Below are 18,796 nucleotides of genomic sequence, written 5' to 3'. Positions count from 1 at the left end.
GCTGCTCCAAAAACCGCGGGCGAACGGGCAGCGAAAGATGAGGCGATCGGTTGTCTCAAGAGGCTCAAGGCAGGTGGCGCCGGCGACATCAACCATGGTTTTCCGGAGCACGCCGTCGCGAGTGTGCACCCACTCTTGCGTGAGTAGCCACGCGAAGAAGCAAACGCAGGAGGGGGCACGCTAGCCCCAGAGGAACGAGAAGGCGGGTCCCTCGACACTGCCCATGGTGGAGACGACGTATGTCGCACGATCGGAGAGAGCACAATGCCGAGCACCGCAGAGCTTCAGGCGGAACTCATCCTCACCGCGGCCGAGGGGCGTGAGAGCCCACGAGCGCCAGCAAGGTTGTGTGCTCCCTTGCCGCCACCCTGGCCAGTGATCATCCCAGAAAGAGGTCTTCTGCCCATCTCCGATGATCACCTACTCCCTCCGTTTCAAAATAGATGACTCAACTTTATACTAACTTTAGTATAAAGTTGAGTCATCTATTTTGAAACGAAGGGAGTAGGAGAGAGCGTGGTAAGGGGGGAGGAGCGCCAGTGGGTGCCAGTGCACGCCACACACAACGGGCACGCTGGGGAACGTGGAAGGCGGCCACCAAGCGAGTTCCGCACCCAAGATGCCCAACGCGACGGAGATGCACTGTGCAACCGGCTCAACATCTTCAGAAGCAAGCAGTCGTTCTGGACTACGAGGTCACGCACCCGCAGCCCACCCTCCTATTGATAACTAGATGCACACAACATGACCAGTCTAACAAAAACAAGAAAAATAAATAAAGCGCATGGTATGACACTAAGAGAAGAAAACTAAAATCCTAGGGTCCTTGTCATCTCATTGGTTCCCCATGCCCACCCAGGTTCGCTCTGGAGCTTCCCATTCAAGCCAAGGCCACCGAAGACAAAGTGCATGGGCAAACTTTTGGAGGTGCAAGATTCATCTTGGGTAGCTCTGGATTCCCCTTTGCAACAGAGTGCCTAAGTCCACAACACACCTTCTCTTCCGGTGCACATTTTCCATTAATGGTACGTGCCATGGTCAAAGATTGGATGCACATGCAGGGATTCCACCCTGACACATGGCAAGGTCTTCAAGACATCAAATCTTTGTGGTTTGTTATCGTGCACGACGGCCTTGGTAGCTGAAGGGCCATGGCTTCTCTTACTATGCTTGTAACATGGGAACTTTCGAGCAAGTGCAACACAAGACTAATCAACAAGGTTGCTACGCCGGCAATCATCATGTCCAAGATCCGTTACTAGGCCAAGACTTGGGGGCTAGCGGGTGCAACTTATTTGTGTAACTTGATGCCTTGAGAGTAGGCTTATGTTTTTGTGGCCGATTACTAGCCTTCGGCCTCAAAAATTGTTCTAAACTCTCTCGCTTAATTAGTGAATGTGGCAAGCATTTTGCCCTTTAAAAAAAACCTAGGGCGTTGAAAGGCCCATCCGTACACTAAACCATCGACCATACCGAGTAACAACATCATCCTTGCATTGTATGCTCCAGCCAGATAGGCACCGTACAAACAACTTCATATTTTTTCAGCATCTACAGAGTAGATCAAGTACTGAGCCAATGAGTAGAATAACCTGAGTGAAAATCACATGTAGCCCGTGTAAAATCTAGAAGTGTCAAGTCCAAAAATAAATGAGATGACGTCAATGAATATAAAACCATCGTCAGACATGTTGATGACATATTACTTACTATGGTCCACATGGATCATAAATGAGACGAGAGCTTATCAATGGGGATCCGGAAGTTTTTAGGAGGCTCCAAAGAGTTTTGGAAGTTTCAAACAATTTGGAAAAAAATTATTACTGTACATAATACATCAAGGTCTTCTCTATGTAATGTAAAATTTATTAATACTCATTTATGCAAAAAAAAAACATGAGTGATCCGTAATACAAAATGGTATATCAATTATTATTATTATTTGCAGGGTGTGGTATATCAATTATATATATACATATGTATCTCTTTTTCTGTAGCCCTAAAATAAGCATATTTCATCGTGAATTTTACAAGTGGGGTGATGAACATCTATACATACATGTAAAAATTGGAATAATTTATTGAAACTCTCAAATGTGTTCTTCAAACTTCTCAAAAAGTGGGCTCCAAGTAACCCGGGATCTATTCATGCTTTCCACAATTTATGACTCTTTTGGAGCAGTATGTATATTGGCTTCAGAGCTCAAGTGGTTTTTAACATTTCAGCTTTTTTAGAAAAAATGCATTTATATTCTTTTCTTTGGTATACTATTTCCTCTGTTTCATATTAGTTATCGCTCAAACAAATGTATTGAGCATTGAAATATGTCTAGATACATCCATTTTAGCGACAACTAATATGAAACGGAGGGCGAGGCGGGAGGACAATACGAGTCTTCAAAGTTCGGCGGACTATTTGTGATAAAAAAAATAACTTTATCTGAAACTCTCCTAGTTTTTGAAATTTCATAGATTGGGCTCCAAGGTCGGGCTCGATATCTTTGTGCGATTTGCACTATGTATTTCGCCAAGGACGGCAGGATCACCATCTTCTTCCTCCAAACATTTTGTTTATCTTCTTTCTCATATCCGCTCAACGCGTGACCCGCTACCTCTACTCTAGCCACCGTGAGCAGCGTTCCTGTCAGAGTCCTCATTGGTGATGTCGTCGTATGGCTCCATCTGATCCGACTGGAGATCTATACTATATGTTGGCACCTCTTAAGCCTCGGAGTAGCCTCCGCATGTGACAATGTAACGAACCACAATGGCGGCGGCTCTGGCTCGTTCCCGGCTTAGCCTCTCTGCTGTCCTCATGCCTCGCCGGCGAGCACCACAACGCCCCCATTTTGGCTTTCGAGCTCCACCTTTCCTAACTTTCTTCCCCCATAAAATCGACTTATTCCTATTTACTAGCAAAAATGCCCGTGCGTTGCAACGGGAGAAAAAATGTCACGACCCTAACCCGATAAGTAATCAAAAATCTATCCTCGACCAAAAATCTATCTTACTGACCTGTTCATTTAATCAAATCGAGACTCATGCAAACTCGAGACTCTGAATATTCAGGACGCGGAATGGAGTGCAGAGTTGAAATCCTAGAATAGAAGTACAACTGTACATGAGGAGGGACATGAACAACCTCGTTCGCAGAATGGCCTTCATGGCGAACTGACCCAAAGATGATGATGTAGATCTTGCGGATGGTCGTCCACCGCAGGTCCAGTACTTCATCATCCACAACCGCCGCAAGCACTGGCCACACGCCCTACCGTGAAACGCTGCGCGCTACTGTTTGCCACGCTGCTAATCCCGTCGCCTCCAGCCACCATTGTTGTCGCCACCATCCGGAAGCTTGACTTTGGCACTGCCCAGTTAATCATGCCCAGACTGCAGCTCCCAGATCTTTGGGTCTGAATGTGATGGCAATATGCATCAAGGTGATCCCCTGCTTGTTGCTTTAGTGAACTCGGTAGGCTTGGCATAGGGGATGCAATTTATTGCCCAACCACATCTCATACTGGAAACATGATGAGCCCCAAATTATTTCTATCTCGAAATAGATATATCGATGCTAAACAGAACTCTGCGCATGGTTAAAACTGACAGACAACATCCTGTTCTTGCTGTACTTTTAAAATTGAATTCAGATTGACCAAAATAGGTACCATTTGAAAGCTTATGACAAAAGACTTCTACCTTTATTTTCAAAATACTAACTGCATCTATTGTGTGCGATTTCTTCTAATCTACACATCAAACTATCATCTTAGGTATTATATAGATGTTACCTTTGAAACGTAGCTGGCCAATTTGATTTCAACTTGAGAACTCGGATGAGTTTCTTCTTAGTGGATATCTGCTTCTTCGTTTGGAGATGCACACATCAGCCTGAACCAGCACCCAAGTGATGTGAAAATGAATGTTCTTTGCGTAAACATTTCTTCAGCTTTAGCTAGTAACAAATATATCATTCACCATATGATATCAATACAGTGGAACATATAAGTACGTTCTTTTTCAAAGCTTAGCACAAGGAACCAAATCATCCAGTTAGTCGGTTCACTTAAAATCAATCCACATACTTGTCATGACGCAGACATTTTACCTTTGATAAACTAAGTAATTGGCAATTTAGCATTCGCAGATATTGTTATATTTTCTTGTTAGGAAAAGCAATCAAAATTCCCCAAAAGGTGTTAAGTTGTCACACAGTTGTATGTCTGTATGTCTTGTCCAGAAGGTTTAAGCAACTGCAAAATGTGGGCCATTAAGCAAGTTGAGATTACTTTTTGCGGAGAATAAATATGATCCCAAAAGAATAATTCCCTGTGGTTACTTGGAAAATAAATGTGATGCCGAGTAATTAACTTCATAATTAAGCACACAAGCCAACCACAATCAAGCACACAAGTCATCTGCATCAGTACCGTTACACTAACATGTAGCAACAACACGTATTTTATCATGATTCCCTTGGAATCTGTACAGTGTAGTGATGAATGTGTGGCACAAAAAAGAGACCTGCATTATGGTTGGTACCTTGAAGAAGGCCTTGCTCTTGTGCTGGTTGTCCAGTGCTCATGAACTGAAAGAAACAAGAAGACCATGATGAAAAACAACCAACGACAACTTTGGCAAATTTTCAGCATATCAGAATCTGAGGAAAGCATGAACACATTAGCGACAATATATGTTAGACAAAATAATCAATTTATTTTATAAACTTAATACCAGCCAATCAGTGCTGTTATCTCGTCGCTCCAACTTTTTGATCTACTCTGTGATGATATTCTTATAGAAGGCTTAGATTGCAGCTTCTGGAGGCAGTAACAACACAAGTGATCATAAAAACAAGCAGGAAAGCACCGGTTGCGATTTCCAAAACAATAAGCCAAGTCAATTGCTGGACTTTAACATGCTTACTGTGTTATCAATTGATGAAAAATTGGCACAGCTTCTAGGATAATCCTGCTAGTACAACTGTAACAGTTACAATAATAATCTTGGTTTTTTCATTTGAATAAAAGAACACAAACCATCATGAGGCCCCTATGGAATCAGCACAACCATGATTCTGATCTCTTTTTTTTTTGCGTGGACCATGATTTTGATCTGCTATAAGATTTATCCTTAAGTTCATAGTATTCAGAGTTCAGACCTCACCAGTGGAAAAACTCCTAGCAAAGCCATGTATGCGTGAAAGAAACATCAACAGTTAGTATTATCTAGATAATCATGGGAAGAACATATAAAATTAATAAAGTCCTAAAGGAATAAATCAAGCGTGGGAAATTTACATGGTTGCTAGCTAGCTAGCATGGGCTATTGGCCAATGAAACACGTACCGGAGGATCAATCAGGTATGATGTATGGTCGTTTCGTGCACATCTGGTTGGCTTGCTTCATCGTCGTTGCCGGCTACTACTTGTACATCTGGTCAGCTTGCTTCTTCGTACTTCTACAACAGTACCTTGCTCTGAAGTGGATTTGAGTTTCACTCACTCCCTCCAGATCCTCCCGAGGAGAGGCGCTCCTCACGCGGGAGACCAGTGCCCTCGCACCGCTGCACCCTGCCGCACCCTTCCTTCTTCTCCTACCTCTCCTAGCAAAAAGGCCTGTGCGTTGCAACGGGAGAAAAAAATCATCACATTTGATTTAATTTATTATGACCCAAATCAATTATTACACCCCTTAGCATTCAACTTCTAACCATGACTCTCGGTATACTTCTAATCTTAGGTTTTCAATAATAAAAGAAATTCAACCATGACAAATGTGCACACTGTTAGTTGCGGAAAATTCTGTTGGTACCAAATTCTTCAACATATATTGAAAATAAGTATACTTATATAGCTTCTACATTCTCGAAAGAAGAACGGGTTGGTTGTTTCAAATAGAAGATCTCTGGAAACTTATGGACCAAAGTAAAAATGAATGTACGAAATAACGATACACAAATTAGATTATGCTAGATAGACCTTATTTTCATGATCAAAATGAATGTACTTGTTTATCGTGTTGCTTCAGAGTAACTTGCATACATAAGCAAGTTAGCACAGAACCAATAGAAATAAGATAACCACTACAGAGTTCAATCGGACCTCTCACATTACAGAACAATTTGCCCCTTCCTTTTGGTTCGCATTTCTTTACAGTTTTTCTTACTGTTTGGCGTTCTATGACCATCTAGACAGTATTTTCAGATAACTTTGTTGTCCTTGCTACTAAAGTTCAGTTCTCGACATGTTTTACCCCATGTACTACGCTTCTACGCAAAGAAAGAAAAACATGTACTACTACCCTGAAGCAATTGAAGTCAGACCCTTCCCTCATGCAATCAAACTGGAAGTGTTGCTCCTGCATCAGAGGAAACAAAAGTTCAGCAGTACCAGGGGAAAACAGAGGCCTGTATCCCATAGGTATGCTGATCAGAGGAAACTTGGAGCATCCATTAAGCAAAATTTCACGTATGAAACCCATCATGATCTATCTTGATCATAAGATCCTCAGAACTTATGACAAACGGAGGATACACCATTTGAACTGCACCACTGAATGATCAATTCCAGGCATGGTGAATTTGTTCCAGAATAGGAGAACTCCAGCATATTATTTAGTTGTGAAACCTGACCAATAGTATGTCACATTGGTAGCTAGTTACAGTAAGTCTACATTCTGCCCTTGACCACTGAGTAAGTCTCTTGTTTTTTTTTCAAGCATGTCAAACACATCATTGCATGAAGAACAATCAAGGGACTGGCGCACCTTGATTAGTAATAATATATATAGCTAGTAAGAGAACTCTCTTCTTCATCTTTAAAATCACAAGGATGTCCTGAAACAGCAGTATAGTTTCATCATTTTCAAGAGCCTCCATCTCCGAGCACAAGTATAATTATCAATTGCAGCATCCACTACTACCTCGAAAATAGTTGCTGAAGATGGAAAGTTAAGGAGCTCAGGCCTTAGCTGGTCAGCTACATTGGAAAACTAACATAGAATTGTCTAAGGAGGCTCTGTTGTACCTTGGTTGATGTTTTCAGCATTCAAAACTCTTTAGCTGGACAATCAAAAACAGATAATTGCTTGCATCAATTTAAATTTCTACTTGCTGCAGCGAGTTTCACAAAGGAAAGAAGATGGCAAAATAATACAAAGTTTCCATCCTATAACCATAAGTAAACTCTGTTGTAAATCAAAAATAGCTACAACAGGAGCCGGTCCGCACTTTCATCCAAGTGCAGAACATATAGATAGGAATTGCTATTCAAAATCTTGCAACTTATATGCCCTGTTTTTCATCCTATAACCATCAGTAAACTCTAGTTGTAAATCAAAAATAGCTCCATCATAATTTGCACACACAAAAAGATACCTGCGGCGAAGTAGGCACAGAAGGGTACATATACATTTTGTGTGCCCCTTGTATGATTTTTGGGGAATAGTTTTTGGCATCTATCATATATATACGGTGGCCAAAAACTATTCCACAAGAGGATACAACAATAAGAACCCAGGGGGTGAATCATTATATTTTAGCATGGACACCATGATGTTTCAGCATTCTGTCATTGCATTGAACAGGCAGAACCTTCTTGGCAAAGGTGCATTAGTATTACCTTCATCAGAGTGAATATTGCCACTGAACAACACTCATGGTCCAAGAGAGAAATATTATTGTAAGGTACGTTACTTCAAGTGATCATCGATAGCAAGGGAAACAGTGTATTGTATCACTGCTGTTTTATATTTGAAATCTCAGTGCACATCACATATATGTTTTCTAGCAATACCAAGCTTTGATCTAAAACAGAACATATCCACGTTACCCTCAGGATAACTAAACAACAATACCTGACAGAGGGTCACCCAGTTGAATCCATCCATATTGGCACCAAAATCAAAAGTTCCAGGTAGCTCTAGCTTGCCAAATAAAAACTGAATGATTATGATTTATACACCTAGGTGATATCCGTGTGCAGATCATAATGGTTATACTGTACCTGTTGCCAACATTGCTAGCCACATCACAGATATTAATACCTAAAGGGTTGAAGGACAAAATATTCAGTACTTACTATGAGTAAAGGAAAAATCATAAAAAATTGTATCTATGGACTTGCAAAGACAATCAAGAGCAACGGCTCATGTGAAAGATTGCATTGGGTGTATATATGACTCATTTTTTTTCCAACAAATTGTCACTGATAGCACAAACATTTGTAATTTGGAACTAACTGGACAGAAAAATAGGATGCAAATTTATGTCCTCTCGCATGAAACACATCATTACAGCTGCAAAATTATGTCATGGAATAGAAGCTACCATTAATCATGTTAGTGCAAGAGGCTTCAAACACGCTACCTAGATACTCCCTTTGGATCACCCTGGTAGCAGCCATGCCCTGTTCCGCCAGCAGTGAAGACCCCGTGGTCCACCCTGAGTTTTTGCATGGTTCATCTTCTCTGCACTGAACACTTTGGAGATGAGATTCTTCTGCCTACTCTGCTTTTGGAAAAACATATAAAAGGCCTACAGATCAAACCGTCACATATATGACCACTTCAGTTTATATAATTTATTGATTCTCTTAAAGTTAAATGATGTCTCGTCATATCATGTTTGTTTAAATATATAATCAATTACAAGGGATTAGAGGCCAGATGTATGAAATATTTAGAATTTTGGCTGCTGCACAGTCATTACCAGTAGCATGGATAGATATCTAGCTGATTCTACAGTTCATTTACTTGAGAATTGCTGACACATTTTGTTCTACATGCAATTGCAAATTGAATACAGGGGAGTAGCTAAAACCGAAAGAAGAGAAGGAGCAAGGATGTACACGCCTGCTGGAAAGTACCTAAAACTGAAAGAAGAAAAGGAGCAAGGATGTACGCACATGTTCCCTAAGCAGTGTCTCAACCTTACCACGCCGGCTAAGAAGAATCCCTGATCCTCCCTGTCTTTCACTTGACGTTCGGCTCCCTCTTCCCCAAGCTCGCACCCGCACCTTCTTCTCCCTACTTCTCCTCCTCCCTGAATCCTCCTCTTTCTCTCTTTTCCACCAGGGAAAACTGAAGCCCCGCCATGGCCTGGAGCTCTCTACCTGCAAGGAATTCCGCTGCCACGCCGGATCCCTCCGTCTCACGCCCCCGTCCACCGTCGCCCGGCTTTAGCGAGCTGCTGCCTAGGTCGCCGGATCCCTCGCTCCGGCTTTCCTCGTCGTCACCGGTGAGCCCCCGCCTAGCCGCCCGCCTTCGGATTAGCCTCCCCAACCCCTGGCACGCACGAATCCGGCCCCTGCAAGCTCCAGCCGCCGCCGCCGTTCTGCATCGAGCAGCCGTGCCACCCCAACCGCTCGAGCCGCCGTGTTGAACCGATCCAGAAGGTCCGCTCGAGCGTCATCCGCGTGTAGCCGGTCGGGTAGGGTGGGCGCGCCGGCGGGGTGGGCGGTGGCGGCGCGCGGTGAGGGGCGTGGCAGGGGGTGGAGATGGGATAGGAGGCAGGGCATGCGGGGGGAGTGGGGCTGATTTCCTTTCCTTTCGCTCGGGCGTACCGGTTCGTGTTAACTTATTGTGAGGACTGCTGATTTCCTTTCCTTTCGCTCGGGCGTACCGGTTCGTGTTAACTTATTGTGAGGACTGCGCGTAGAATACTCAAAAACAGGGGCTTCTTTGCAAAAATTGCGCGACGGTGAATCCGACAGACTCAATCCGTGCTTTATTATTAGGGAGAGATTTTTAGGCAACTTATCAATAGCAAATGCCCTAAAAAAGGGTAACGTTGGTCAGCCAACATCAACTAGAAGAGGGGTGGCAACCGAACTACATTTGATGGCAGTTTTAATTGTGAGGGAAGATTAAATGACGACAGTTTTAAAACGAAAAATGTCTTCACTGAAGAAACTATCATGCAAGGAACTACCGTCCCCTCACAACTAAAATCCAGCTAAAACGTTCGCAAATGTCGCCCTCCCTGACAAACGTTCGCCGGTTAACAGGGTCCTTGAAAAATTAAATTTATAACCTTACCAAAATATCCAACGATGCTCGAACTTTATATCGTGGGCTAGATTAGCATCTCTCCGGAAGTGCTACGTAGATATCACTGCCAGCTAGACGAAGCATCGCATCGAACACCCAAAGCGATACCTCAATGATTTGGCTGGCGGGCCCACCCCACCTCACCCCGACCCCCGGCCCCGGCCCGCCATCTGAACCCGCACTACACGTCACACTCCCCCCCGTCCAGCTCGTCGCATACAAAAGACGCGTCGCGGAGCGCGCTGCTCCACCAGCCCGAGCTCCTCCGATGTCACCCACCTCCTCCACCTCGTCCATGGACGACCAGCCGCTCCTCCCCCTCGCCCGCGGCGACTACCGCCTCTTCGTCTTCCTCTAACGACACCACCCAACCACGTGAGGCGAGAAGAATCAGCATCGGGGCCTTGATCTAGACTAGAGCCGTCCTCGACCAGGATCCAAGAAGAGGGAGGTTTCCCACCGTGCTGGCATGTCGGCGGTGGTTGCGCAGGACGTGGCGCCGCCCATCGAGGCTGCCTCGGCGGCCGAGGTGGAGTGGGCGGCGTGCGCGTGCTGCGGGCTCAGGGAGGAGTGCACTGCGGCGTACGCGGCCGGCGTGCGCGCGCAGTACGCCGGGCGGTGGCTGTGCGGCCTATGCGGCGACGCCGTGGGCGAGGAGCTCGCCGCGGCTGGCGCCGGCGGAGGAGGATCGGCCACGGCGGAGGTAGAGGCGGCGATCGCGAGGCATGCGGCCTTCTGCCGGTCGTCGCCCGCAGCGGCCGAGCGGCTCATCGCCGCGGTGCGGCGGCTGCTCCGCAGCCAGAGCGGGAGGAAGCCGAAGGCCGTGGTGGTGCTCGAGTTCCAGGAGGCCTGAACCTGAAGCAGATCGAAGATCTGTTCGTTCAGAAGCTAGCTTAAAATTCTCTTCATCTACAGTACAATTCAGTATGCTTTCGTAATTTATATACATATATATTTAGTTTCTGAATACTATCTAGACGCTTAATTTGGAGACCAATTCTGCAATATCTTCAGCTTATTTGTGTAAATCTGATGACATGATGGAAGTAAAACCACATTGTAGATGACACGAGAAAAATGTATAAACGGAGCTGAGATCGAATAATTCCAATTTAAGAAGCGTCAAACTATTGAATCAAATAATGGCAAAGGTATTGCATTCCGGGTTTTCTTTGACCTGGCACTTTGGGACTTCAGGCTTTGCGGAATTTGGCATATGCCAGAGGCATTCAGACAAGCATGCCAGAGCATTTTAATAGCAGCTGTCTTTTTCTCACCTGCAGTTCTAAAATTTACAAGCAACAATAATGCAAGATTATACTCCCTCCGTCCCATAATATAAGAACGTTTTTGACACTAGTGTAGTGTTAAACACGTTCTTATATTTTGGACAGAGGGAGTTATATGCATATATAGTCTAGAAGAGTATCATTCACGACAAACGAGTAGACCCTTTCCAGATCACGCGGACAGGTCGATGCATCTACCCAACAGAGTCACTGTTGTGCTTCCTTATACGGTAGCATCAGAGTGCAACTTGCAGGTGTGCGAGCCACTTCAAGTAGAAAGCAATGTTAGTAACAAGTTGTTCATTGCAGGGAAGTTACTTAAAGTGGAAAATGTATCCACCTGAAGTTGTGGTAAGGCCTCAATTGAAGTGCAAAGTGTATCCAGCTAAGTTACTTGAAGTGGAAAACAAGAAGTAACTTGCACACAGAAAAGGATGAAGACTAGAAGTGTAAAGCAAGAACAGATATGCAAGCCAATTGCAGAAAGTAAGAAATATTTTGATGCTCTTATCTGCTAGCTGGCCTGCTAATGGGAACCATGCATGTTCTGATGCTCCCCCTCGTTTGTTTAAATAATCATGAAACAGGAGACCTAATTTTGCCTAAGTCAACTTTTGCTCACAAACAAAATGCAAAGCTTGCGACGGATTGGAAGCCACCGGGCAATAATTGCAACTACTGTAAGGTGCTTTCGATCTGATGTTGATCAGCGCAGGGGTGGTTGATTGTAGTCATGGAGATGCCAATCTTCCACCAGAGGTTTGGTGTGTGACGTACGTACGTTGATCCGTCGCTGGAGCGAATATCAACTCCGGCGCGCCCGACGCAAAAATGAACTGAAAAATATCATCCCCGATCGGGCTTGGTCCTTCCACATGAAATTGTCACCATCACTACACGCATGCAATTGAGTGAGTGTTGAAAAACTGCCGAATATTTAGTGCACCAGGTTTCACTTTCACTCGACAGTAGTGGGAAGCTAATCGAGTGTAATCAACTCAGCACCGGCGACAGATTAGCTAACAGCCAAGAACTAGCCTCGGTTGCGCCCGAATCTTCCTCGCGCGACGTAATCATCGCCTCTTCCATTTCCTAATTAGCTGCCAATCATGTCCTTTCTTCTACCCCCTGTAATTTTATAAGCGCCATTTTTTAGTTTTAGAGGAAAAGGGCAGGAAGGCACCGGCTCCACTGCATTGATCAATGAAACCAAGCTTTGTTAATGAAAAATACAAGTAGGCCAGAGTAATAGAGGAGGGTCCCGATCTAGTTGCTCCAGCTCCTTCATCACACCCAACAGGTGTTCTTTGGCAAGCCCTGAGAATGCGACCTCCCACTGAGACAGAATAGAGGCAAAATTTATGGACGTGGATTTTTGGCTCTGGGAGCGTATGCTCCTTAATGAACAGTGAAATTGAATAAATAGTAAATAAAATTTTAAATGTAACATTCCAAATTGAAAATAGGTCATTCATGCATATCATATTTTATTGCATTTTTGTTTTGCGATCCTCGAAATTCTAAACAACTCAAGGACCCACGGGGAGAGTTGGGGATTTTACGTTTTTCCTATTTGAATTTTATCAAATATTGAAACAGGGATCATTTTGGTTTTAATAATTTTTCTCTCCGAAAATATTTCTTATTAAAATAAATGAGAGGAGATAATATGGCTTCTCCAAAATAAAGGAAATATTGGAGAAAAAAAATATTAAAATCAAATAAATAATTTTATTTGAACTAGAAAAATATGCATTTTTCAAATTTGCATTTTAGGGCCAAGAAAATGTTCATCTTCTTCTAAATATTTTATTTAGATGATGAAAATTTGTTTTGGTATTTTTAGATTTTTATTTATTTTTTTAGAATTTTTCCGGCGAAATCTGGTTTTTTAAAAAAAATCCCGCCGGACCGGACTGGGCCGAGGCCCAGCTGGCCCAGCCAGCGTCGCCGCCTCCCTCCCGTGCGCGAGACGGACCCGCCGGAGTCCGCCTGCGCCACGCCGCCGCGCCGCCCCTCCTCCAAGTCGGCCTCGACCCCGACCCCCTCATAAATACCCCGCCGCCGCAAGCCCGACGTCGCGCCGCCCCGCCGGAGGTAGCCGACGCCGCCGCCGCCGTTGCCCTTTTTTTCGGTTAACCGTTCGGTTTTTTTTAAACCCTGGATCTAGTTTTTTTAATAGATTGGTTCGTTCGGTTTTCCATCGATTTATTTATTTAGCGGACATTCGTCCGTACGTTCGTTTTAACGAACGTTGTTCGTCGGTTAGTCGCAGACAACGAACGTTCGTTCGTTAGCATATTCGTCAGTTTTTTCTTTTTTCAGGGTTTTTTCGCGATTATTTTCGATCGCGATTTCTGTCCAAATCTTCGATCTAGTATAACTTTTCGCTCGTTTATCCAAATCAGGTGAAACAAGCGTCTAGATCTTCTTCTCGAAGTCCTCTTTCTGTTTAACCAACTTGAACAAGATTTTGGTACTGTAAAATTTGACTTTAGTCCACATTAGTAAACGGATCTTGTTTCTTTCGCAGTTTGAGTTTCGTTGCTCCGTTTGATTTGATTCTTTTTGTCAACCGGAGTTCTTCAGTTGAACTTTATGGTTAGATCTTCTTATTTGAGTTTTACCCGTGCATCTTTGCTTGATTGCTTATGTATGCTATTGTTTGTTTGTGATAGAATTCCCGGAGTGCGAAGCGTGCTACTACGAGTCTCTAGGTTTTGCAGATCGTCAGCAAGGCAAGTAACACATTGATCATACCCCTTTCATACCCAGTTTTATGCATTAGTTACAATCCTCAGACACTGCATGATTAGGATGTGATTAACTTGTGGGTATTTGGGAAGTAGATGATGAGGTAGAACCTATTGCTCTATTTATTATCAAACCCTGCGAGTTACTTATACGTTATGCTTATATTGCTATGCTATGCTCATAGACGTGGATTGGGTTTGACAGTATCCATGACAGATGTGAGTATGTTAATTCATGGTTCAACTTAAGGTGGCAACTTTAATACACATCTGGGTGGATTGCTTGTGGGCACCTGGAGAATCCAGTGTTGTCCTAGGGTATCCCGGAGTACCCGTGTGATCATCCTACGGTCTGCCACCCAGGCTCAAAGGGATCATAAGATTATTCATGCTAGAAACTTCCGTGCGCAGCCACAAGCCATTATGGGCTCTGGCATAGTTCAGTATGTTCCGTGACCTCTTTCAGTGGTAGGCTAGCAGATGTAGAGGGAAAGTAGGTGTAACTGTCTACCCAGAGTAAAGAGTTAATGCTTCTGAAAGACTGTGTCTCGGTCATCCGTTTCTCAAACACCATGAAGTGCGAGAAATCCAACGGAGGAGATCGAGTCTTGTGGGGAAAAGTGTGCAAACCTCTGTAGAGTGTATAAACTAATCATGGTTAGCCGTGTCCCCGGTTATGGACATTTTTGAGTATCTGGTACTTGAATCATTGATTTGATCTCTGAAGGAAATATGCCCTAGAGGAAATAATAAAGTAATTATTTATTTCCTTATTTCATGATAAGTTTTTATTATTCATGCTAGAATTGTATTAACCGGAAACATAATACATGTGTGAGTACATAGAGAAACAGAGTGTCACTAGTATGCCTCTACTTGACTAGCTCGTTGATCAAAGATGGTTATGTTTCCTAGCCATAGACATGAGTTGTCATTTGATTAACGGGATCACATCATTAGGAGAATGATGTGATTGACTTGACCCATTCCGTTAGCTTAGCACTTGATCGTTTAGTATTCCGCTATTGCTTTCTTCATGACTTATACATGTTCCTATGACTATGAGATTATGCAACTCCCGTTTACCGGAGGAACACTTTGTGTGCTACCAAACGTCACAACGTAACTGGGTGAATATAAAGGTGCTCTACAGGTGTCTCCGAAGGTACTTGTTGGGTTGGCGTATTTCGAGATTAGGATTTGTCACTCCGATTGTCGGAGAGGTATCTCTGGGCCCACTAAGTAATGCACATCACTATAAGCCTTGCAAGCATTGTAACTAATGAGTTAGTTGCGGGATGATGTATTACGGAACGAGTAAAGAGACTTGCCGGTAACGAGATTGAACTAGGTATTGAGATACCGACGATCGAATCTCGGGCAAGTAACATACCGATGACAAAGGGAACAACGTATGTTGTTATGCGGTCTGACCGATATAGATCTTCGTAGAATATGTGGGAGCCAATATGAGCATCCAGGTCCCGCTATTGGTTATTGACCGGAGACGTGTCTCGGTCATGTCTACATAGTTCTCGAACCCGTAGGGTCCGCACGCTTAACGTTTTGATGACAGTTATATTATGAGTTTATATGTTTTGATGTACCGAAGGTTGTTCGGAGTCCCGGATGTGATCACGGACATGACGAGGAGTCTTGAAATGGTCGAGACATGAAGATTGATATATTGGATGACTATATTCGGACACCGGAATGGTTCCGGGGGTTATCGGATATATACCGGAGTACCGGGGGGTTACCGGAACCCCCCCGGAGGCTATTGGGCCTCATGGGCCCAATTGGTGGAAGAGGAGAGGCGGCCAAGTGGCAGCCGCGCGCCCCTCCCTCCCAAGTCCGAATTAGACAAGGAGGGGGGCGGCGCCCCCCCTTTCCTTGCCCCCTCTCTCCTTCCCTCTCCTCTCCTAGTCCAACAAGGAAGGGAGGGAGTCCTACTCCCGGTGGGAGTAGGACTCCTCCTGGCGCACCTCCTCCTGGCCGGCCGCACCTCCCCCCTTGCTCCTTTATATACGGGGGCAGGGGGGCACCCTAGACACAACAATTGATCGTTTGATCTTTTAGCCGTGTGCGATGCCCCCCTCCACCATAGTCCACCTCGATAATACTGTAGCGGTGCTTAGGCGAAGCCCTGCGTTGGTAGAACATCATCATCGTCACCACGCCGTCGTGCTGACGAAACTCTCCCTCAACACTCGGCTTGATCGGAGTTCGAGGGACGTCATCGGGCTGAACGTGTGCTGAACTCGGAGGTGCCGTGCGTTCGGTACTTGATCGGTCAGATCGTGAAGACGTACGACTACATCAACCACACTGTGCTAACGCTTCCGCTTTCGGTCTACGAGGGTACGTGGACAACACTCTCCCCTCTCGTTGCTATGCATCACCATGATCTTGCGTGTGCGTAGATTTTTTTTTGAAATTACTACGTTCCCCAACAGTGGCATCCGAGCCTGGTTTTATGCGTTGATGTTATATGCACGAGTAGAACACAAGTGAGTTGTGGGCGATATAAGTCATACTGCTTACCAGCATGTCATACTTTGGTTCGGCGGTATTGTTGGATGAAGTGGCCCGGACCGACATTACGCGTACGCTTACGCAAGACTGGTTCTACCGACATGCTTCGCACACAGGTGGCTGGCGGGTGTCAGTTTCTCCAACTTTAGCTACACCGAGTGTGGCTACGCCTGGTCCTTGCGAAGGTTAAAACAGCACCAACTTGACAAACTATCGTTGTGGTTTTGATGCGTAGGTAAGAACGGTTCTTGCTCAGCCCGTAGCAGCCACGTAAAACTTGCAACAACAAAGTAGAGGACGTCTAACTTGTTTTTGCAGGGCATGTTGTGATGTGATATGGTCAAGACGTGATGAGATATAAGTTGTTGTATGAGATGATCATGTTTTGTTGAAGTTATCGGTAACTGGCAGAAGCCTTATGGTTGTCTCTTTATTGCATAAGATGCAAGCGCCAAATAATTGCTTTACTTTATCGCTATGCGATAGCAATAGTTGCAAGAGCAATAGTTGGCGAGACGACCATGTGAAGACACATTGATATAGATCAAGATGATGGAGATCATGGTGTCATGCCGGTGACGATGGAGATCATGACGATGCTTTGGAGATGGAGATCAAAGGCACAAGATGATGATGGCCATATCATGTCACATATTATGATTGCATGTGATGTTTATCTTTTATACATCTTATTTTGCTTAGTTCGGCGGTAGCATTATAAGATGATCTCTCACTCAATTATCAAGGTATAAGTGTTCTCCCTGAGTATGCACCGTTGTGAAAGTTCTTCGTGCTGAGACACCACGTGATGATCGGGTGTGATAGGCTCTACGTTCAAATACAACGGGTGCAAAACAGTTGCACACGCGGAATACTCAGGTTAAACTTGACGAGCCTAGCATATAACAGATATGGCCTCGGAACACTGAGACCGAAAGGTCGAGCGTGAATCATATAGTAGATATGATCAACATAGTGATGTTCACCATTGAAACTACTCCATCTCACGTGATGATCGGACATGTTTAGTTGATTTGGATCACGTGATCACTTAGAGGATTAGAGGGATGTCTATCTAAGTGGGAGTTCTTAAGTAATATGATTAATTGAACTTAAATTTATCATGAACTTAGTCCTGGTAGTATTAGCATATCTATGTTGTAGATCAATAGCTCGCGTTTTGCTCCCCTGTTTTATTTTTATATGTTCCTAGAGAAAACTAAGTTGAAAGATGTTAGTAGAAATGATGCGGACTTGGTCCGTGATCTGAGGATTAACCTCATTGCTGCACAGAAGTATTATGTCCTTGATGCACCGCTAGGTGACAGACCTATTGCAAGAGCAGATGCAGACGTTATGAACGTTTGACAAAAGCTCGGTATGATGACTACTTGATAGTTTAGTGCATCATGCTTTACGGCTTAGAACCGGGACTTCCAAAATGTTTTGAACGCCACAGAGCATATAAGATGTTCTAAGAGTTGAAATTGGTATTTCATACTCATGCCCGTGTCGAGAGGTATGAGACCTCTGACAGTACTTTGCCTACAAGATGGAGGAGAATTGCTCAGCTAGTGAGCATGTGCTCAGAATGTCTGAGTACTACAATCACATGAATCAAGTGGGAGTTAATCTTCCAGATAAGATAGTGATTGACAGAGTTCTCTAGTCACTATCACCAAGTTACTAGAACTTCGTGATGAACTATAATATACAAGGGATAATGGAAACGATTCCCAATCTCTTCGTGATGCTGAAATCGACGAAGGTAGAAATCAAGAAAAACATCAAGTGTTGATGGTTGACAAGACCACTAGTTTCAAGAAAAGGGCAAAGGGAAGAAGGGGAACTTCAAGAAGAACGGCAAGCGAGTTGCTGCTCAAGTGAAGAAGCCCAAGTCTGGACCTAAGCCTGAGACTGAGTGCTTCTACTGCAAAAGAACTGGTCACTGAAAGCGGAACTGCCCCAAGTATTTGGCGGATAAGAAGGATGGCAAAGTGAACAAAGGTATAGTTGATATACATGTTATTGATGTGTACTTTACTAGTGTTTATAGCAACCCCTCAGTATTTGATGCTAGTTCAGTTGCTAAGATTAGTAACTCGAAAGGGAGTTGCAGAATAAACAGAGACTAGTTAAAGGTGAAGTGACGATGTGTGTTGGAAGTGG

At 44.2% G+C, this 18,796-nt stretch overlaps 1 protein-coding gene and 1 long non-coding RNA gene across 25 annotated transcripts; one reads left to right on the top strand and one right to left on the bottom strand.

Annotated features, from left to right (window-relative positions):
- Positions 1 to 2,990: 2,990 nt before the first annotated feature.
- LOC109748635 (uncharacterized) lies at positions 2,991 to 9,606 on the bottom strand. 24 transcript variants are annotated; one of them, XR_012182504.1, is made up of 13 exons: positions 8,936 to 9,551; positions 8,369 to 8,474; positions 8,007 to 8,046; positions 7,858 to 7,922; positions 6,925 to 7,063; positions 6,769 to 6,838; positions 6,304 to 6,360; positions 5,349 to 5,618; positions 4,927 to 5,180; positions 4,735 to 4,820; positions 4,543 to 4,588; positions 3,792 to 3,891; positions 2,991 to 3,520 (listed from the first exon to the last, which is right to left on the bottom strand). It is a non-coding gene; the product is annotated as an uncharacterized lncRNA (long non-coding RNA). The 24 variants fall into 24 exon arrangements; XR_012182521.1 differs by lacking the exon at positions 6,304 to 6,360 and having other exon boundaries at positions 4,525 to 4,588; positions 7,858 to 7,926; positions 8,907 to 9,606; XR_012182506.1 differs by lacking the exon at positions 6,304 to 6,360 and having other exon boundaries at positions 4,525 to 4,588; positions 8,907 to 9,606.
- A 651-nt stretch (positions 9,607 to 10,257) lies between these two features.
- Positions 10,258 to 11,193, top strand: LOC109748633 (uncharacterized). Its single transcript, XM_020307661.4, has one exon. The coding sequence runs from the start codon at positions 10,520 to 10,522 to the stop codon at positions 10,901 to 10,903; it is 384 nt and encodes a 127-aa protein (XP_020163250.1). The 5' UTR covers positions 10,258 to 10,519; the 3' UTR covers positions 10,904 to 11,193.
- The last annotated feature ends 7,603 nt before the right edge of the window (positions 11,194 to 18,796 follow it).

Source organism: Aegilops tauschii, chromosome 4 (genome assembly GCF_002575655.3).
Source record: "Aegilops tauschii subsp. strangulata cultivar AL8/78 chromosome 4, Aet v6.0, whole genome shotgun sequence".
NCBI classification, from domain to species: domain Eukaryota; kingdom Viridiplantae; phylum Streptophyta; class Magnoliopsida; order Poales; family Poaceae; genus Aegilops; species Aegilops tauschii.
The sequence above is the reverse complement of the archived record's forward strand: the minus strand, read 5'-3'. Positions and strand labels throughout refer to the sequence as shown.